This window comes from Equus asinus, chromosome 5 (assembly GCF_041296235.1).
Source record: "Equus asinus isolate D_3611 breed Donkey chromosome 5, EquAss-T2T_v2, whole genome shotgun sequence".
In the NCBI taxonomy this organism is placed as follows: Eukaryota; Metazoa; Chordata; class Mammalia; order Perissodactyla; family Equidae; genus Equus; species Equus asinus.
The window spans coordinates 112,456,798-112,478,060 of record NC_091794.1 but is presented as its reverse complement, the minus strand read 5'-3'; the positions used below and the strand labels follow the sequence as shown (position 1 = coordinate 112,478,060).

The 21,263-nt window shown below is 57.1% G+C and overlaps 1 protein-coding gene across 4 annotated transcripts in view; it reads right to left on the bottom strand.

The window, feature by feature from the left end:
• TTC34 (tetratricopeptide repeat domain 34) overlaps window positions 1–19,945 on the bottom strand; it is a 30,008-nt gene extending 10,063 nt beyond the window's left edge. For all 4 annotated transcript variants that reach the window (XR_011503680.1, XR_011503679.1, XR_011503678.1 and 1 more), the window contains exons 1-8: window positions 19,758–19,945; window positions 18,018–18,843; window positions 10,322–11,144; window positions 8,726–8,951; window positions 7,364–7,568; window positions 5,906–6,072; window positions 1,452–1,722; window positions 363–577 (exon numbers count right to left, since the gene is read on the bottom strand). Coding sequence is in view for 1 of the 4 variants with exons in the window: in XM_014862440.3 (XP_014717926.3) it covers window positions 363–577; window positions 1,452–1,722; window positions 5,906–6,072; window positions 7,364–7,568; window positions 8,726–8,951; window positions 10,322–11,144; window positions 18,018–18,798 (2,688 nt within the window). In the remaining 3 variants the exon portion in view is untranslated. The remainder of the gene's footprint in view (window positions 1–362; window positions 578–1,451; window positions 1,723–5,905; window positions 6,073–7,363; window positions 7,569–8,725; window positions 8,952–10,321; window positions 11,145–18,017; window positions 18,844–19,757) is intronic.
• Window positions 19,946–21,263: the final 1,318 nt, after the last annotated feature.

Below are 21,263 nucleotides of genomic sequence, written 5' to 3'. Positions count from 1 at the left end.
CTCTGAAGCGAGTGTCCTCACTGTCTCCCTGAAACGCGAGGGCCCGGGGCAGGGTAGGAGCTCCACCGGCGCCTGGTGGACGCCCTCATATATTGTCCCATAAACAGCGGAACGAAAAATCAACTGGCCAGAGGCAGGGACCCCAGGCCGACCTCCCTTCACGGCCCCCTCTCAGCTCACCACCTGCAGGAGCCAGCCTGGCTACCCACCTCTCCTGGCCTGACCTGGGGGCCTCCTGCTCACACGTCCACCCCACGCCGCCCCCAGCTGAAATCAGGTGGGCTGCAGGGAGTGCCGAGCTGCCCTGGGCTGGGGTCTCATGCCCGTGGTGCTGGGGAGGGGCTCCCTGGGATCCTGGGCACCTGGGTGAGGCTCTGCCGCTCCGAGGCCTCCAGAAGCTGCAGCAGGAAGCCGAGGTCCCGGGCATCCGTCTCCGCCAGGCACTGCAGATCCCGCGCAGCAGCCACCACGTCTCCCTTCTTGAGCCGGAGCAGGCCCCGCCGGGCTCGGGCAGGCTCTGATGGCGGAGCGGGGTGTAGGGCTTTTTGCAGGTGGGTGCCAGCCTCCTCATAGCTTCCTGTCCGGGATGCAGGAAGGACAGTCAGGGTGGGGTTGGGGCAGGGGGCGTGACAAGCGGGACTCACTGATCACTGCACTGGGAAGCCCACCATGGCCTTTCTTGCTCTGCGCTGGCTGGTGGAGCAGCCTGCTGACGGAGGGGCTCAGCCCCAGGAGGAAGGAGCTGGGAGCAGAGGGACATGGTGACATCATGCTGGTCACATGGACTTGCCTGTTCCAGTCCCCACACCTCGGGGGTCGCTAAAGTCCATGACCCTGAGGTGGAGCAGCAGAGCTCTGAGCCCCTCACTGTGGTCTCCGCAAGGATCTGCTTTCTCTCCAGAGCACCTGCGGGGGCAGGGCAGCATGGGCTGGTTGCCACCTCTGGGCCCCTGAAGGCCCTTGCTGGGGCACCTCACAGGCTTGGGGGATATGACAGGCTGGGGAAATGCGGGCTGCCGAGAGACCTCCCTTTTCTAATTAGTGCTGAAATGTTTTCAGGATTTTGCAAGAAAGACTGACATTTGGGCACATGTGCGCTTCAGACAGTCCCACCCAGAACACGGCCTGGCGTCCCGTGGGCACTCACTTAACATTTATTGAATAAACGCATGAGTTAAAGAGGAGGCCCCAGCGTTTGAGCCTTTTATGAAATCCCAAATCACTCCTGTGTTTCTTCGCCCTGCTGCTGGTGCCACACAGGTGACTCGGAGAGCTAGAGACACGCACACACCAGGCCCACGTGAAGACCAGGTCACAGGTCCTGTTGCAGTGGAAGGGACCTTAGAAGCCACTGAATCCAGGGCCTCCTCCCCCCATTTCACAGAAAAGAATCCAGGGCTGAGAGGATCTGGGACCACGCCCTCGTTCCCCACGCCCTGGCTGTCGCATACCCACAGCAGTGAGCACGTCTGCCAGGAGGATGTGCCAGCTCAGCTGCCCGGCATCGATTTTGACCAGTGCCTCCCCTGCGGCAAGGAGGCCCTGGGTGTCCTCGTCACTGAGGGGAGCCCCGGTGTCCAGTGACTGGCTCAGGAGGACCCGGCAGCGGGAGGACAGACCCTGCGTGATGAGGGCCCGTGCCTCTGGCTTCAGAGAGCAGATCTCAGGGACCACTGTCGTCAGGTCGAGCTTCAGAGCTGAGAGGATGTCATCCACAGCCTCCTGCAAGGGGAGGAGAGCAGGGTGTGTGGCAGAAGTTGTCCCAGCTGAGTATTTGTCAAGGGTTCTTTGCAGGGCCTGGGTGTTGGGGACACCAGAAAGGGTAGTGAGCCCAGTTCCTGCCCTCGCACAACTTGGGGGGGGGGGTCAGCCCAAATGAGGGGCCAGCTGGTGAGCGACACAAGGCAGCACAGGGTGTATCAGAGTTCTGGAAAGGAGAGATGGTTTGGAACCGAAGAAGGCGCACCCTGATAGAGAACCCGCTATGGCACAGAAGGGCGGCGGGCATGTGGTGGTGGGGCCGGGGGCTGCGGGTGCAGTTTGGAGGACAGCAGGGCGAGGAGGGGTCTGGACGCCCTGACCATGACGTGGAGGCACAGGAGGCCAGGGCAGAGCCTGACGGTGGTCAGGGTGAGTCATTTGCATCTGACCTCTGACCTGGCCAACAGCTGGGGGCCATGGAGCCAAGGTCAGGCCCGTCCTCCTCCAGTTATCTTTTTCTGTGCCTTTGTTCCTTCCTTTCTACCTTCTTTTGGGCTAGCTGAATATTTTTAGTGCTTCATTTTAATTCCTCTGTTGGCCTTTTAACTCTGCTCCTTTTAATATATTTTCAGCAGTTGCCCTGCAGATCACTCACCACAGTCCCTGCGGTTAACATGGTGCCAGCTCACGTAGGAGGTGAGAGCCACACAGCAGTAAATCTCATTCGCCCCATCCTTTGTGATATATGGAGAGTTTGTTCAAAGAAATTAAGAGAAGAAATACATTTTCTTTTGTGTTTAGATGTGCTCTTCATTTCTTCCAGCAGACAATTTCCCTTGGGCGTCCTCAACTTCATCAGCTTCCTTTAGCATTTCTCGAGGTGCAGGTCTGCTGGGGCTGAATCTTCACCTTTCAGCTGTCATTTATCTGAAAATGTCTTCAATTTCACTCTTGTTTTTGAAGAACGTTTTAACCGGACGGAGAATTCTGGGTGAGTACTTTCACTTCTTTTAGGCTTTAAAGATACCATTCCATCGTCTTCTGGCTTCCATTGTTTCCGTGACATCAGAAACGATTCTTAATACTGCTGTTCTACTGTACGTAACGTTTCTTTCTTCCTCTGGTTGTTTTTAAGATGTTTTCTTCATCTTTGGTTTCAGAGCTTTGACCAAGATGTGTCTAGGTGTGGTTCTCTCTGTGTTTTGCATATATCATTAGATATGTATATATATTTGAAGAATGTTTCCCAAAAAGCTCAACAAATCCAAGATGATAGACACGAGGAGAACCTCACCCAGGCACATCTTGGTCAAATATAAATGCATATGTATTTGCCCGTTTCTTTCTCCTCTGGATGCAGTTACACATGTGCTAGAGCGCTTGGAGACATCCCAGAGGTCCACGAAGCCCTCTTCACTTTTTAAAAGTCCTTTCCCCTCTCTATTGGTCCAGCCTCAATTTTACTAAATCTTTGGCAGCCAGTACATTTTTAATTTCAGAGATACTTTTCAGCTCCAGAATTTGCACTTGATCCTTCGTGATAGTTTGCATGTCTCGGCTAGGGTTCCCCGTCTGTTCACACATCATGACAGACTTTTCCTTTGAGTCCTTCACACGTGTATCGTCTCCGCTTCAGTGCCCTGGTCTGCTAATGCCCACATCTGAGCCATCTCAAGCTCTGTTTCTGCCGAGTCCTTACTTCCCTGATTATTGTCACATTCCCCTGGCTCTCTGCATGTCTGGCAGCTTTTGGTTCTGTGCTGGACTTTGCGGCTGGTACGTCGCACAGAGCCTGGATCACGTCACCATCCTGTGAAGGGGGTCGTGTTTTGTTCTGGGGGTCATTTTGGTTTTGCAGGACTTGGTTTTGTTCCTTGTCAGGGCAGGTCCATTTCAGTCTTGATCTTAGGGCGCGGTCTCAATTGAGTGCCCAGGGTGTTCCGAAAGGCCTCTGCTCTGGCTGGGTCAGGGCTCCAACATGTCCCAGGCTGGCCTGACCCTGGGTCGCTGTGGAGCCCTCAGCCCCACCACAGGTGAGCTCTGCTGGGCCTCTGGGTCTTGCCCCACATGAGCAGCCCAGCCCTGAGACAGGACCCACGGCAAATTCCACAACGCCTTCTCTGCTTGGCACAGCCCCCTCTTCTCCATTGCCCTTCTAGCAAATTCCAGCCACTGCAACAGCCTGGAACTCTAGTCTCCGCCTCCTCAGCCCAGTAAACCCACTGCCCACCTCCTTGTGCGATGACAGGAAGGCTCCCCAGGCAGAAAGTCAGTTCCCACGGGGCTCGCCTCGTGTGCTTTCCCTTCCCTGGAGATGGCAGTTCTCCACGGCCTGTTGTTGACGCCCGAAGACGCTGCTCTTGTATTTCATGCAGCTATTTTGCTTTCAGGAGCCCCATACCAGTTACTGTCTCCTAGCCAGAGCTGGGAGCTTGCCCAGAAGCTTTTAAAGTCCGGGGATGGGGGTCTTGTGGAGCAGGTGTGTGGGGATGCAGGTCCTGGAGACACAGAGCCCTGAGATGGGTGGATGGAAGAATGATTCTCTCCAGTCCTTCCGACACCTTGGCCTGGGCCCTGCCTGCACCTGGTACTGGCCGGTGGTAACCCACATCAGCTGGTTACCTTTGGGAAAAAGCCCAATTCTTTTTTATTTCTCCTCCTCCCCGAAGCCCCAGCACATAGTTGCACATCCTAGTTGTAAGTCCTTCCAGATTTTCTGTGTGGGACGCTGCCACAGCATGGCTTCAGGAGCAGTGCTAGGTCCGTGCCCAGGATCCGAACTGGCGAACCTTGGGCTGCTGAAGCAGAGTGCGTGAACTTAACCACTATGCTACTGGGCTGGCCCCAAAAGCCCAATCCTGTGCTGGTTCATGGGAATTCCAGCTGCCACATATGGAGCCCTTGTTATGGGCCATGTACCAGGCTGAGCATCTGACAGCCTTGACCAAGCACTGCCCCCAGGCTGAGTGTCTGATGGCCTTTCACAAGCACTCCCCTGCTCCCATTTTACCGATGCTGACACGAGGCTCAGAGATGTTATAGGACTTGCTGGTAAAGTTAAAGAGCAGGGGAGCAGGGTCCTGGACCCCAGCAGCCTGGCTCGGAGCTCCTTGTGCCGTGCCTCCTCTCATGGTGAAGGGCAGAGGGCATGTGGGCAGCTCAGCCTCAGCCCATCTCCAGGAGGAAATTCACGAGCGTGACAGGGGTAGGGTGGCCCCTGTTCCCACGGCCTGACTCTCAGACCTGCCGATTTTCCCTGCCATGCGTCCTGTTGCCCTGGACACAGCAGGAGGAGAGGCGTTTCTGAGGTGCCTCTTGGAGGAGCTGCTGGCATGTCGAGAGCTCCCAGGGGCAGGTTTCTAGGGACCCTCCTCGCCCCACTGCAGCAGGGGCCCTGCCGGCCGAATCCCATCTCTGTTTAATGGGCTTGTCCCTGCGAACCACAGATGCTTGCTCTGCACAGGAAGGGGCATGCAGAGGGCTGGGCTCACAACCACAAGCTTGCACCCAGCGGGAACAGAAACCAGGCTGCCAGCGCCCTTGGGGGGATACATGGACACCCTGCCAGGTAGGGGCAGGCGCCATTGCGAGGCCCTCTCATCTCCGTGGCATCTGGGGCTGTTTTTCCTTGCTTCCTCGGATTCCAACCTTAAAAAAACTAGAAACCAGGCAGGCAGGTTCCCTCGGGGCTGCACCCTGGCTCAGTGGAGCATCAGGCAGACAGCCAATTTCAGTCACTCGCCAGTGACATCGCTCTTGGCTGGGAAGTGCCCTTGTTCAGGGATGTTCAGTGGCAGCCGCCTCTGGGTACGACTTCTCTGTGAAAAGCACCTGCCCTGGGCCAGCGATCCGAATCCACAGGCCCTGTTTAGCCGGCTCTGGTCTCGTTACTTAAGCTGGGGGGCCCCCTGGTGGCCCTGAGGGTTTGCAGATCTGTCCGTGCTGACTGAGGCTGGGAGGCACGGGGAACTGTTCAGAAGGGAAAGACTCCTCGAAACTGGGGGTGCGATGATGGGGCTCCCGTGAGCCCCAGTGCAGGGAGTTGGATGGGCGTCTCACACTTGGGATGGCCTGGCCCTGCTCCATGTCTCTTCGGGGGCCGAGAAGGAAGGTAGCGTCCCGGTCCTTCCCAGACACCCCTCCCCTAAAGCACCCCTCACCCCACTGCCCAGGCCCGGGGTGGGAGGGGGTGTGGGGCTGGTACCTTCTGCTGGTCCAGGGCCAAGTGCAGGAGTGCCCGTCCGCACAGCGCCTGCACGTTCCCTGGCTCGGCCCGCAGCACGGAGTTGAAGTCAAACATGGCGGTCTTCTTCTGGCCCAGGAACCCGTAACAGCGGGCACGGGTGAGCAGGGACTCAGTTGCCTGACCCCCTGGAGGAAGGGGCGTGTGGCATCAGGATTTGACTGCAGCGGGAATGGCCCGGTACAGTGATTCGGCCCTCATCCAGCATTTACTGCACCCATCCTGGCGCCCAATGATGGGGGGTGCAGAGGGCACACCAGCTGCAGGGCCACCTTGGGATTTCACAGACTGCTGAGCACCAAGATGGACAAGGGGGTAGTCTGGGTTGACCTGGGGGCATGGCTGTGGGGTACAGGGAGCCCAACCAAGAGGGATGGCGTCAAAGAGGGCTGATGGATAGACAGAGGCGGCCTCCGACAGGAGGGGGCCCGGCAGCTGCATCTGAGTGAGGCCAGGCGAGGGACGGGGAGGGGGAAGGGTCCTCAGCACTGGAGGTGGAAAGGCTCCAGGCCAAAAGGCACTGGGTGAGCAGGGAGGAGCCCCCTAGATTCTGGGACCCTCTCCAAAGAGGTCGCCACCGCCACACTCCTTCCAGGCGTCTGTCCAGTGATGGACGCAGGGAGCAGCATGCTGGGCTCTGCAGGTGGCTCTGGGTCATGTGCCCTCCTGGCTAATGCGTGCAGGGCGTGAACTCTGCAGCAGGTGCCATCCCCGCCCTGTCCAAGGACCAGCTCCCTCAGTGCTCACTCCCACCCCACGCCGGCTTCTCCGTCACCCACCCCAGAGAAGAGGAGGGTGAGGAGGCGCCCAGTGAGCACAGAGCCGGGAGTCCATGCCGCAGCCTCATCCCAGGTCCACACGTCCAATCTCGATGCACCCCCAGGACTCGCTGTGCGTCCTTGGAAAGTCCCTTCCCCCCAGAGCAGGTGCTCAAGCCTGGCACCAAGGACGCCCCACTCTTTGCTGCTCGGGCCAGGCCCCTGCCCAGCGCCCAGGGCGGGCATGGCTGGGCGAGCGGGAGGCCAGGTGAGCACAGACAGAGCTGTGCTCTATTTCTAGGAAGGGCCTAGGAGAGCCAGGCCCTCACCTCCTGAGTTGGAGGGAGAGGGGCCTACCTGGCAGAAGGGTCTCCGCTGGCCCTCCCACCCTCAGGGCCCAGAGTGTGTGGGATGGCAGCCCAGGTCCCAGCTGGTCCAGCTCATCTCCCAGGCTTTAGCGTGTTCACCTGGATGGCCAGGGCCTTGGTGCAAGATGCCCCTAGCAAGTGGCCCCTGCCCCATGGATGCCCCCTGGGGGTGCAAACGAACCAAGCACATCCTTGGTCCCCCAGGTCCCTGGCCCTAGCATTGCAGAGGCTCCCCATACCCCCATGAACCTGGCACAGCTTGGGAGCCCTGGGGGTGGGCGGGCAGCTCCTACCTGCGGAGAAGATGGCCAAAGAGAGGTAGGCGATGGCCTCCCTGGTGTGGGCTCCACCCTCGGCCCCGCTTGGCGCCCCCCGCAGGATGGCCAGGGCCCTCGCATGGCAGTGGCCCTGCAGCAGCTGCCGGTCTTCATGGCGGAAGACGTCCAGGGTGGGCTGGAGGCACGCTGTGTCCCCAGACTGGACCACCTTCTTCACCAGCTGCAAGGGACGGGTGAGTCACCGCAGTTCCTCCCTGTGCCCCATGCCAGACCGTCCCCCCATCCTCCTTGCAGAGGCGTGGCTCATCGGGAGTGTGGCTCCTGGGATGTGGCTCCAGGAGGGCAGGGACTGCACGTCCCCAGCACAGAGCACAGGGAAGGCCGGGGTCAGGGAGGTGTGAGTGCCGCTCTGGGCTGCTCCTCTCTGCTGTGTGGCGGGGGTTTGCGGGTGTCCCAGAGCCATGCCTCCTCCCCTGTAACGCGGAGGTAGGGAGGTCCCTTCATGGGTCCACTCACAGCAGGTCCAAATAAAAAGCACAAGGAAAGGGGGCTTTCAAATCATAAAGCGACAGAGGGCCTGGGGAGTCCTCCAGCAGCTCACCGGGACCAGGCCCTGCTCCAGGCAGAGGGGGACCTCCAGTGGACATCACCTCAGCTCTGGACAGCTCCATCCCAGAGACACCCAATGCTGCCCCTGCTGGCTGCACATGTGTGGACACCTGTCCCAGGGCATCCTTCCCTCCCCCCGTACGGCCCAGTGCAGGGAGACCAGAAACCTGGCCAGAGGAGAGGAGGAAGCTGACAGGCCCCAGTGCCCAACCTCTCTGCCTGGAAGGTCACCTTCTGACTCCGGTTCCCACAGGAAGCCTCGTAACACCTGAGGGAGGTGAGGTCCATTTTTCCCGGGAGCAGCGTAGTCTCAGAGAGGTGAGGCAAGCAGGGCCTGAGGACCTGGGGACCCCTCTGCCGTCCCCCCTCCCCAGGGCAGGGTCACAACAGAACCCGGTTTACATAGGAGATTTGGGACGAAGCTTGCGCTATACTTGACTCCTGGTCCTTTTTTTTCATAACACAACAAAAGCAAATATGGAGCATCTACTGCATGCTGGAGAACTGCTGGGCCCTGGGGTACCTGCTCTAGCTAATTCTCAAGAGAACCTGCAAGACCAGGGCACAGACCAGGAGACTGAGGGTCAGAGAGGTGAGACACCTGCTGGAGGTGGCAGAGCCCGGGGCTGGGACACACTTTGCCTGCTCCAAAGTCCGGGATACCTGGGCTGTGGGGTGCAGAGTAGGGGCCACGGGAGGCCTGGCGCCCTCCATAGAAGTGTGCCCCATTTCCACCTGCCCTGCTGTGGCCCACTGGGGCCGCCTCACCTGGTTGGCGTCGTAGAAGAAGCCTCTTCGCAACTGCAGCAGGGCCAGCCGCACCAGCACAGGGGCCGCCTGGGGCCTCCGGGAGAGGGCCACCAGGAGCGCCTTATGGGCGTCGTCCAGGTGGCCCAGGCGGTACAGGGCATCAGCTGCCAGGAGGCGTGAAGCTTCGTCTTCTGCATCCAGCTCCATCAAAAGTATGGCCAGCTGGTGCACACCATGGGCGTCCCTGCGGAGAGAGCAGCTGGAGGAGAGCCGGCCCCTTCCCCACATCCCCTTCCCCTGCCCAGGTAGGTGGGCCACCAGCAAATCCTGTCCCTGTACACCTGGTCCAGGCAGCGCCCTTCCCACCGAACTGTGGAGACCCTGTCCTGCTGGAAGGACCCTCACGCACGCCGTCCCCAGAACCCCTGGCTGCCCTTTCCAAAATCCAGCCCTCGGCCCTCAGCCCTCTCCATCCTCCCACCACCCCATGGGCAGGCATCTTAGAGACGGGGAGTCGGGGCTGCAAGTCAGCAAGACCCCCAGCTAACCCTGCCTTGGTGTCCTTTTCCACAAAAATGATGACAACGTTGGCCTCACAGCCTCAGGGGTGTGTGGTAGGCAGAGCTGGGTGACAAACAGGGCACACATGGAGTGACCATGGTGCACCTGCGGGGATGTGAGTGAACTCCCACCGGGAAAGGGGCCAGAGCCTCGCATGTGACAATCGCCAGAAGGAACAAGGAGAAGGGCCCCCAATCACAGGCACAGAAGCTCCTCCTCACCAGCAGGTCCCAGCGATGCACAGTGAGCAACCGGAGGCAGAGGAAGTGTGTGTGTGTGTGTGAGGGGGCTGACATCAAACACGCCCCCAGGAGCTTTGCTAAAACACCTCCTGCCGCCACCCAGCAACCAGAGCCGCGCACGTCAAAACAGCTGCAGGTCCACCCACTGGGCTGGCAAAGAGTCTGTAAAATGAACATCAGGGCTGGGGTGTGTGGCCAGATGGGCAGCAGCAGGGCCTGAAGTCAAGGACCTTGCAGGGGCCGTGCTCCCTGACCCGGGGACTCGACCTCTGTCTCCATCTTAACGGCAGAACATCGTGGAGACGGGACGTTACCCAGGAAGCATTAAAACCAAGAGCAGAAACCATGGGAATGCTCCAAGGAAGGATGGCGCGTTCACACGGTGGGCTTTCGGGCTGCTCGTGAAGCATGTGGAGCAGCAAAGGAAATGTTCATGGTCCACTGAGGAAAAAACTGGCATATAAATACAGCATAAATCCAGTTTTGTGAAATATATTTTATAGGCACAAAGAGAAACAACTAGAAGGGGATGCTAGCAGTGGGATAATGGGTCTCATTTTTCATTTCCGTTTTGATTTTCTAATTTTCTATGACAAGTCAGTCCGTAATGCATCACACTGTTTGGGACTGAGGGTCCTAAGGTCTGGTTCTTGGCCTTAATCTGCCGAGAACGGTTTATGGAAATCACCTAGCCGCTCTGTCCCTCAGTTTACTCATCTGACAAATAGAAAGGAATACGCCCTTGGCTACCGCGCTGGAGACCAGAATGAAGCAGCAGCCCCTGGCCGGCGCACGAGGCTCTGGTTGTTACCCTTCCTGCGCAGCGGGGCTGTCCATCTCCGCGGCCTTACTCCGGCAGCCCGGCGCGCCCCCGGGTCCCAGGTCCAGCTTCCGCTCCAGCATCCGGCGGCCCTCCTCCCGCAGAACCGTCAGCAGCAGCCCTCGCTGGTTCCAGGGCACGTAGGCCTTGGCGACGAGCAGAGTCTCCTCCGGCCGCAGCCGGCAGGCGGTGACATAGTCCAGCGCGCCCAGGAACGCGCTGCCCGAAAGCACCCGCAGCAGCCCGCGGCCGCACAGAGCACGCACGCAGCCGTTCGGGTGCGGCGGGCCCTGCTCCACCACCGCCTGGAAGTCCTCCCGGGCGCACCGCGCGTCGCCAGCGTGCAGCGCGCAGAAGCCGCGCAGCGCCAGCAGGGGCGCACGGTCCCCGGGGAGCGCGGGCCTCAGCAGGCGCTCGCACAGCGCCCGGGCACCCGCCGCGTCCCCGGCCAGAAGCAGGCACTCGGCTAGGCGGGCGCCCAGTGCGGGCCGCGCCCCGGGCGGAGCCACACGCCGCAGGACGCGGAGCGCACGGGCCACCGGCGCCAGCAGCTCGCGGCCGGAGTCCTCGCGGAGCTCGGCGCGGCTCCGCACGACCTCCTGGAAATGGGCGAAGCCGACGTCTGCGGCCTCCTGCACCTGGGCCCGCAGGCGCTCCCGGTCCCCCGCCGACAGCAAGGCCTCCAACTGCCTGCGCGCCCCCAAGGGGCTCTCGCGGAAGGCCCCGTGCAGGTCCCGAAGCAGGTCTTGAGCCCCGCGGTCCAAGAGGAAGGCCGCGGCTGCCCGGGTGACCAGCAGGGCGGCCAGATGCTCACCTGGGGAGAGAGCAGAGGCGTTGGTCCTGCTTGTTGGGCCAACTCCTCCCGGGGTGCTGCCTGTAGCCCCCCAAGCGTCCAGCGCTTTGGACCCTCTGAAGATCCGGCAGCATCTCCAGTCTCCCAGCAGCCCAGGACAGCGCACTCAGGATGAGCACTAGCAGGAGGCCCCAAGCCCATTCCTGACAGCAGGATCAGAAGCAGACGGGGCAACCGGGATGGCAGCTGCCCTGCCCCCCGACACCCCAACCCACCCCAGCATGGGTTGTCTGTCTTATCTTCAGCCAACACGGAAATTTAGTTACCACACCTGTCTTTTCCCCCTGACCTTTTAATGATGGGTTTCAGGGCTGAGTTCCCTCTCTGGGATCAGCCCACCAGGTTGGAGCTGAAGTCTGACCCCGTACCTGGGTAGGGCTGGCTGTGACTGCGGCATCTTTGTTTCCTGCCTTCTTTGGGCTATGTGGGGACCCAATGCTTCCCTGCCTGACACAGAGATCTCCCCATCAGGTCCAGGAAAAAGGGGACGACATCCTCAAAGAGTGGGGTCTTGGGGATTTACTGCAGCCCACTGTGCCTCAGTTTCCTTTTCTGCTTTATAATGGGGATTACAATGGTCTACACTCACAGGCCTGCGAGGATTAGATGTGCCTGGAACAGGGCCTGGTGTTCAGTGTGACTCGGTGAGGTTTCGAATCAACAACAGTGTCCCCTCCACCATTGTCATTTTTCATGTCTGAGCAACTTTAACATTCATATGAATGGGGACTTTCTGAATTCTGAGCCACCCCATCCCCAACATGGCCCCCAAAATGTGCACACCACTGAGAGAATCCCAGAAAACTCAGTGCTGCCAGGGCCCAAGCTCACGGGCGCCCACCCTTATGTGACAGGTTAGAAAAGTGCCGCAGGGAGCGGAGGTTCTTACAGCCCCATGAGTTTTGTCTCAAGTCTCTGAACCTCCACGTTAGTGCTGTCTGCACGGAGTCCTTCAGAATTCTCAGAGAGCTTTTCCCTATAACCTAACTCAGTGGCCACGTGATAATGATCCTTTACATGGAAACAGAAGAGGGAAAACGCCTTCGCTTCTGCTGGAAGCAAAACTGCTGTCACCCTGCCCTGTTGCCACCGCGGGAAGCGTCACGTCACAGCTCAGAGTCACGTAAAAACAGCACCTTGCAGCCCGATGTCAACCAACCAACCAACCACAGGGTCACCCTATCTAGTCCTGGTGGCCAAAGTAAAAGCAACTTTGAGCCTTTCCTGTCAGTCACTAACTCCTGCACAGAACAACTCTGTCCCTGATTTGTGCAGAGTTCATGGGTCCCAGGTGCAGAGCCCTGGGGGCTGGGGGGAGCGGTTATTATTGACCCACATGGAAGTGTGTTCTCTGCTCTGATTTTGAGACTCCAATTACACACGTTAGACTTCTAGATGTCCCACAGGTCACCAAGGCTCTGTTCATTTTTCTTCTTTTCATCATATTGCATAATTTCTATTCTATTTTCAACTTCACTGACTCTTCAAACATGCTATGCATTTTTCATTTTGGTTATTGCTCTCTTCAATTCTAAAATCTCCATTTGGTTCTTTTTCATAGTTTTCATTTATCTGCTCACATTCCATATCTGTTCATTCATTACGATTATATTTTCCTTTAGTCTTCAAATATATTTTTAACAGTTCCTTTAAAGTCCTTAGTCTGCTAATTTCAGCACCTGGATCATCTCGAGGTTGGTTTCTATTGACTTCTTTTCTCCTAACTGTGGCTCACATTTTATTTTCCTGTTTCTCTGCATGTCTAGTAATTTTTATTGTACACTAGACATTTGGTTGATGCTTTGTAGAGATTCTGGATTCAGCTATGTTTCTCTGAAGAGGACTAAATTTTGTTTTAGCAGGCAGTTAAATTGGCTAGGATCAAATTCCATATTCTGTCTCTTTTTTGGCAGGCAGCAGCTGAAATCTCTATCTAGTTCTTGCAGCTTCCAGCTGCTGCTTTCTCAGGCTGCCAGCCTCTCCCATGCATGTATAGTGTGGTGGTCAGCCAAGGAGTTAAGTGGCTTCAATACACAGATTTTGGGTTTCACCCCACGATGTGGTTCCTTCCTTCTAAGGATTTCCATTCCAACTTTCCAGCCACCTCTCTCAGCCATGAACTCTGTCCTATGACATCTCAAGCCAGAAAAACTGCAGCTTTCTGTTTTACATGGATAAAACACGGATTGAGGAGTTTCCTCAGGCAAAAAGCTACAAACATGCAAATCTCATCTGTACAGTCCTCATCTTTCAAGGGTCAACTTCCAGTTTCTGCCTACATTTGGTCACTGTTCAGTGCCTCCAACTGGCTGCATTTTATTTTTTGTCCAAATTTTATAATTTCTGTCTGTGGGACACATAGTCTAATCAAGCTATGCCACCATTACTGGAAGCCAGACTCTTCTATCTTTAGATTTAAAAATTTTGACAATCTGGGGGATATAAAATGCTATCCCATTGTTGTTTTAATTTTCATTTTCCTGATTACTAGTGAGGCTCATTTATTTAAAAGTGCTTTTTTGCCAATCTGGTGGGTAGGAAGTGGTATCTCATTGTTTTAATTTGCATTTGTATCATTACTATGATGTTGAACATTTGTGCACATGTTGATTAGCCATCTGTGTTTTCTCTTTTGGGAAATGCTTTTGCCAATTCTTGTATTAGATGTTTTTTCTTATTAATATATAGCAATTCTTCAAATTCTCTGGGTACTAAACTTTCGCCCATTGTATGTTTTGCAAATATTTTCTCTCTGTTGTGGATTGTCCTTTCATTTTCTATAGTTAACGGCAAAATAGAAGTTTAAAATTTTTGATTTAGTCAAATGTATCAAATTTTACTTTGTTGTTTCCACTTTTTGTATCTTAAGAAGCCCAGCTGTACACAGAGTCTTAATGATATTCTCTCATATTTTCTTTCAATGCTCACTCTCACATATTAAGCTCCAGATACATATGGGTCTGTTTCCGGCCTTTATCATTTGTTGTATTGGTCTTTCTATCTATCCCTTAAGTCAATAACCTTCTGTAGTGAATAACATAGCTTTGTATTAACTGACAGAGCAAATCCTTAGACCACTACCTTCTCCATCTTCTCCTCTTCTTCTCCCCCTCTCTCTCCCCTTTCTTCTTCTTCTTTTTCCCCCTCCTCCTCTATCTCCTTTATTATCGGTCCTTTGCTCTTCTATTATAATATCAAGTCTTTCTAACAAAGAACATGGAATATCTCTCCATTTATATAAATATTCTTTACTGTCTTTTCATACAGTTTTATAATTTCCTCCATAAAGTCATACGACTCTTTGAAATAAATTATTTTCTGTTGCTATTGGTAAATGATAAATTCTTAAACCATAAAGTTTCTATTTGTTGCCGTTTTCTATAAATATAAGTGATTTTTATATATCCTGTTAACTTCTGTTACTATATCTAATATATTTTTGTTCTTTCTTTTGGGAAACATATTGTCTGAAATAATGATTACTTTGTTTCTTCCTTTCTGGTCTTACCTGTTTATTTTTTCTTCTTATCTTATTGCATTGGCTAGGATCTCTAGTACAGATAAATGGGAGAATGGGCAGCCACCACATTCTTGATTTTAAATGGAAGGCTTCTAAAATGTCACCATTAAGTATAATATTTTTGGTGGATTTTTGATAGATATTATCTTTTTCAATTAAGTTTTATTTTATTCCTTGGTTGATTAATTTTTGGGGGTGTTAAATATAAAATCTTTTTCTGAATTTGTTACAATGATCATATGTTCTTCTTTCTTCCATTAATGAAGGTAGTGAATTGCATTATTATGGAAACACAAAATTATAAGTCCTATATTATTTAACTCAGTTTTAGCTAAAACATGCATCAAAAACCGATGCTTTGACTCAGCAGTTGTGTCAGGTGCTACTGCTGTGTAAGAAGCCGCTGCAAAACTCAGTGGCTTAAAACATCAACCATTTCTATTTGCCTGTGATCCTTCTTCAAGTTGAGCTGAGCTGAGCTGGACGGTTCTTCTGTTGGTCTTCCTGGGGCCACTCTTGTGGCTGCAGCTATCTGGTTGCTAGACTGGGCAGGAGGGTATAAGGCAGTCTCCCACTCCCATGTCAGGGGCCGTGGTGTTGGCTGTCTGCTCAGCCTCCATCGCTGGTGTGCCCTTGTAGCTCACTGGTCTAGCTTCCCCACGTGGCACTGGGAAGGTTCCAAGAGGATGAGGGTAGAAGCTGCTGGCCCTTGAGGCTTCGGCTCCAGAACCACATGCCACTTCCACTGTTTTCTGTGGGTCCCAGAGAGTCTCAAGGCCCAGCCAGCTCTGTTGCCACGGAGCTGTAACAGGCGTGGCCATGTTCCCCACCTATGGCATAGTTCTTAATGAAGGACCCTGAAAGAATGGGAGGCGGTTGTTCCAGGCGCCTTGGGAGAATAACCACTTGCAGTCCTGGCACCTGGATGCTTAACCACTGGGAGATTTCAGTTAAAGCTACTCTGACTCCACGTCTTGTCCTCACACACTGAATTTCCCTCTTTGTCTACTTACTAAGAAAAGCAGAGCACTTGCCAAATACAGAAGGGTTTATTCAATGTTTCCAAGGACTTTTGATAAGTAACATTGAGATTAGAATACATTTGTTATGGGAAATTTATTCGTTCACATTGTAAGCCATGCTTGTGTTGCTGGTGGTGATAAGGCGGCTCCCTGTGACACAAGTGACATATGTCTCACTAACGCAGTGATTCTTAGGGAAGGTGCTCCGGTCCACTTCAGAGCCAGGGCAGGACAGACAAGCTTCCCCGCAGTCTCCTCTTGGGGGGGTGGGCGAGTTTTTCTAGCACACTTGCTCCCCAAGGCTGCAGCCTTCTGTGGGTCCTGGATTTCTGCAGGGGTCTCTCCTGGTGGAAAAGCCCCTCCACCGTGGGAGGCACTGAATGCCCGCAGCCTACCATGGCCCCTGCTCACAGGCCACTGCACGTTTGTGCTTTGGGCACTGAGGGTCCCTACTCAGGATTCTTTGTGACTTTGTTGTGCACTTTTAGGTAATTTATAGTGGGAGGGTTTCAGGGGATCCGGTCTTGCATATTTCCAGAAAGAAAAGTGCCCACTCACATTCCAGTTCTCTTTGCTCCCCCTCTCACATTGGGCTCACTGATAACCTCCGTGGGGCACACTCGGCAGACACTTCTTGTCCTCTCCTCAGGGACGAGGCCCCAGCAGCAGCCTTTAGTGCAGCTACCTTATCTTGCAAACACCCTCATCTCTGACCCTCCCCATCACCCTGCAGGCTCAAGGGTCCTCCTGCTTCCTGTCCCCTTTGCTGGGTCCTCTTTGGGAGGGGGTTAGGAGCCCTCGGGGGCCATATTCCAGCCTACCACGAATGCTCCATGTGCCCTTGGCAGCCCCACAGGCAGTGGGGCTGTGGCTGCAGCCACCTCCAAGGGCTGCAGTGCAGATTCGATGAAACGCATGTCAGACCCTTAAGATGGAATCTGCCCACTAAGTACCGAGCCCGCAGTGCCATCCATCCCGCACCTCCGCATCTGGCTGCCCCCTCCCTCCCTCCGTGCTCGCGCCCTCTCTAGCCTCTTGACTTTAAATCCCTTCTCTGTGTGGATGATTCCGAAAACTCTTCTTCAAACCAAGTGGCCTCTCATCTCAAAGCTCACATCTAGCTGCCTAAGGACATCTCCACTTGATCGGCTCAAGGCACATCTTTTTGAGCACTTGGTGGGTGACACCATTTTAAGGGTGTGACGCACATTTTCGCTGAATCCCACAGGCACCGTCAGAGGTGGGTGTGCCACCATCCCCACCTGCACACGGGCATGGAGAGGCCATGCAGCTGGCAGGGAGCTCAGAGGGCTCCTGGCAGCAGGAGTATGGCTCCTGGAGGCTCCTGACCACCCAGCCCCCTGCCCTCCCCCCACCAGAAGGAGGACCCAGCAAAGGGGCCAGGCAGGAGCAGTAGTGTGTCAGACTGGATGTGTCTAACACCTCTGATGCCCCCTTTCCTGGTCTGCTCCTGCCTGCCCTCTGCACTCCAGCAGCTGAAAGCAAAGTCCCAGAGTCGTTCTCGATTCTCCTCCACGCCCTGCTTTCCACCGTTTCTCCCCACAAGCTTATCATTTCTAACTCAGTGATATTTCAGACCCATCGCCTCTCTCTAAGGCTTCCTCCTCGATCTGAGCCTCCATCATCTCTCACCTGGACCATGGCCACTGCCTCCTAGCCTCCCAGCCTGGACCCCCTTCCAGCCCCCCAGCAGGTTCTGTTCTCACTCTGGCTTCTATGGCATGTTCTGCACTCAGCGGCCAGAGGAAACTTTAAAAAAGCAACCCAGAGCACCTCACTCCGCAGTGTAAACCCTCCCATGGCTCCTTGCTGCTCTGAGGGTAAAATCCAAGGTCCTTTCGAGGCCAGCAGGGCTTAGGCACGGCCACTGCCTTCAGCTCCCCCCGCCCCATCCCGGAACAGCCACCCTGGCTCCATTCAGTGGCACGGACATCCTAAGTTCTTTCTCCCTTGGAGACCCACACGTTCTGTTTCTGCTGCCTGGAATCCTTCAGTCTCAGCTCAAATGACACCTCCTCCAAGAAGCCTTCCTTGACCGTCGGGCTAGAGCAGTAACCTTGCATGTTCCATTTTTCAAAGCACGTATTGTGTTTGCTTCTTTTCTTGGGTGCTGGTTAAGGGCAGGGACCATCTGTCTTGCCTGTCTTGCCACTGTGGTGTCCCCAGCCCCAGTATGACCCCCACCACCATAAGCAGGACTTAACCACGCCGTGCCAGAATGGCCACAGCGGCTTTCGTCTTGCCCCTCAGGGACGTGAACCGCACTCCTACCTTGCGGTCTGCTGCCCGGCGGCTCGGACTCAAGGGCCCGGCTGCATGCTGCCCGGCAGTCCGCGTACCTGCCACGGAGGAGCAAAGCTTCGGGAGACAGGACGTCGCTCCAGGTGCCACTGGGGGCCAGGGCTGCCAGGAGTCTCTGGCAGTCGGTCTCCTGCCGGCTGGCGCTGTCCCCGGCCTCCTGGCGCCCCGAGATGAAGTCCTGGAGGGTGCTGACCAGCACGGGGAGGTAGGGCTGCTGGTGGGTGCGGACGAAGGCCACAGTCCGGTCGGCACTCAAGGCAAAGGCCTGGAGGTAGTCGGCCACGCCAGCGTCCACCTGCGTCCCGGACAGGACCCAGGCCAGGGCGCGGGTCAGCCGCAGCTCCAGGGTTTGCTGGGAGTGAGCGTCCAGCAGGGCGCCACAGCGCTGCACCACCTCCCCGTGGCGGCCGTGCACCAGCAGGCTGGCCAGAGAGTGCAGGACTGCGGCCGGGTGATCCGGGCAGAGGGCGGCCAGGAAGGCGGAGGCCAGGCTCCGCGTCAGGGAGACCACCGCCATACCGTCCCAGTGGATGGCCGGGATCTGGCTGTCACCACGGTACCAGGCCTCCAGGGTGGCCACCACGGGTGCCCCACGAGCCTCGGCCAGGGCAGCTCGGACCCTCTGCACCGCCGAGGGGGCGTGGCAGCTGAAGGCAGCCAGGTAGAAGGCGGTGGCCAGCAGGGGCTCCCCCAGGGCAAGGTGCTGGTCCCCTTCCTGGCAGAGGCAGGCCACAAGCTTCTGGGCCGACATCACGCCCGTGCCCCCGACGGGCTCACGTCCAGTCTTCACAGGCACCTGGAGGAGGGGGTGTGGTTAGTGCACCGGTGGCTGTCAGCCCGCCGGCCCTACCGCCCCCCAGCCATGCACAGAGAGGCCTCCCCGGCTCACCCCAGTGTGATCTGTGTCAGCAGAGCCCTGGGGAGTGAAAGCAGGGCGAATTCAGCGTGAAGGGGCGATTGTGGTGCTTCCTCAGCAGGAGGTTTCCACGGGGCTGGGGGCATCTACCAGGGTCTCCCAGGCCAGGCTCCCAGCCCACTATTTGCCTCTGGGTCTCAATTTCTTCCTTTGCAGAATGGGAGTGTGACCCTGGTCAGCTATTGACACTCTATGGACATGTGACCCCTGAGCACCCAGGTGGGGAGAAGCTGGGTGGCCTGAGGGGTAACAGACCCCTCCATCACTCCACCCTCTGCCCCTCCCAGCACAGGACCTCTCAGAAAGGCAGAGACACCACCTGGCTCTCCTTCCACCAATCCAGGTCACACAGGCCACCTCCAGCACTGTGAGCCTCCAAGGATGTGCCCAACCTCAGGGCTGCCTGTCCACCCACCTCCACATCTGGACAGCGGAGGGCCGGGCTGGAGCGGAGCTGGGGGCTGGGGAGTGAGCGGCACCTGCCTGGCTCTTGGTGGGGGTGGGGTGGGGAGCGACGCTGGCCCATGCCAGGAGTAGGTTCAGACCATTTCTGCTACTTCCCTCTCCCCCTCCCCAAATCTTCTGACCTGGAGAACTGACCTTTCTCTCCTGGGTCCCAAAATGTCTGCAAACAAGCCGTCCACCCAGTATCTGCTCTCTGACACACACGGACACACGCACGAACACACTGAGACACGCACACACTCACACGTGCCCACACATGCGCGCGCACGCATGTGCACACTCAAGACACGCTGCACACACGCTCTCGCGTCAGACCCGCTCACACTCGCCTGTGCTCGGAGGCTGCGGCCGTGCGGGGCACGCGGGGAAGGGAAAGGCGCGCGACCCAGGCTCGCTCGGGGCCGGTCGAGGGGCGGCGGGCGCGGCTCCAGCGGAGGGTCCGCGGCGCTGGGCTCCCCGGCCACTGCGCCAGCGGGTGGGACGGCGGCGCGTTTCCCGGGAGAGAGTCAACAGCCGGGGCGGCCCCGCGGCTCAGCCACGCCCCCAGCGGCCAGGCGCGTCCGCCCAGGCCCCAGGCTCCCGTCCCTCGCCCCGCCCCCTTCCCGCCCCCGGGGCCCCCTCCTCGCCTCCAAGCCCTCTCACCCCTCCCCGCCCTGTATTGCTCCCCACCCCCACGCCCCCGCGGACCCGCCCCCGGCCCCAGGTCCGAGCGCTGAGAGGGCGGGAGGGGAGAGCGGCCCCCAGCAGGGCCAGGCTCCGGGCAGCCTCCAGCGAGAACCTGGGGGCCCGGGGCTGCGGGGCCACCGCGGCCAGGGTGGGGCTGTGGTTCCTAGGGCGCGCCCTCACCTGGTCCTCACAGAGGAGGAGGAGATCCGGGGAGGTGCGACGCCCTGGGCCCTGGCTACCCCCAGGACTCTGCCTCGGCTGCCTCAGGCCCAAGACCCCCCCTCCTGCGAGCTGCTTCCGGGGAAACCGGCCCTCGGCCACCCTGTCCGCGGGGGCTCCTGTGGGTCTTCCCCTCCACACCAGCTGCTCCCTGGGGGTGGGTGACCTGGGCCTTTGCACATCCAGAGCTCCCCACGGGGCTTCCTGTCTCTGACCTGGCGACCCCTGCCTGAGCAGAGGGTCTGCCTCCTCCTTGCAGGAGGCGCAGGAGGTGGCTCTGAGGAGCTGTGACTGAGTCTGCTGGCCCAGAGTCACCTTGACTGCAGTTGAGGAAAGGGCCCAGCATCCGACAATATTTCAGGAATCCCCACCACCCCTCCAGCAGCCAGAAGCGATGGCGCTGGGGTCTGAGATGCTGAGCCCGCAGAGGCACTGCCCTGGGGAGGGTGGATGAGGAGCATGTCCCTGGAGAGATGGTCTTGCTTTGGGCGAGGGCCCCTCCCAGTTCAAGGTGCCAAGGTGCCCAGATGCCAGGCAGACTCCTGGTCCTCTGAGGGGCTCAGGGAGCCAGGTGGAGTGCCCGCTGGGGGAGGGGAGACATGGGTGCTATGAGGCAGGGCAGATGGGGGCTCTGGGGGTAGAGGGTGCCATGTCTCTGATGTCCGTCCCAGGGTCCAGCCTCCTGGGATGAGGCCCACCGGCCTGTTAGGGAGGGCGCTGTGGGCAGAGGCAGAGACTGGGTCACTGTCTGCAGGCGGCAGGCAGGTGTGGGCAGCAGGGCCTGGTTTCCCTGTCCAGCTCCTGGCCCTGTCCTTTTGTTCCTTGACTTTCACAAAGGCACAAGACCCAAGCCGTGCGTGCACTGGTGACAGTTTATTAAGAGATTTCCCATTGCTTTGATTACTTTCATTTTAATTACCCTAATTAGGCGAGAGCCGTAATGGAGCGGG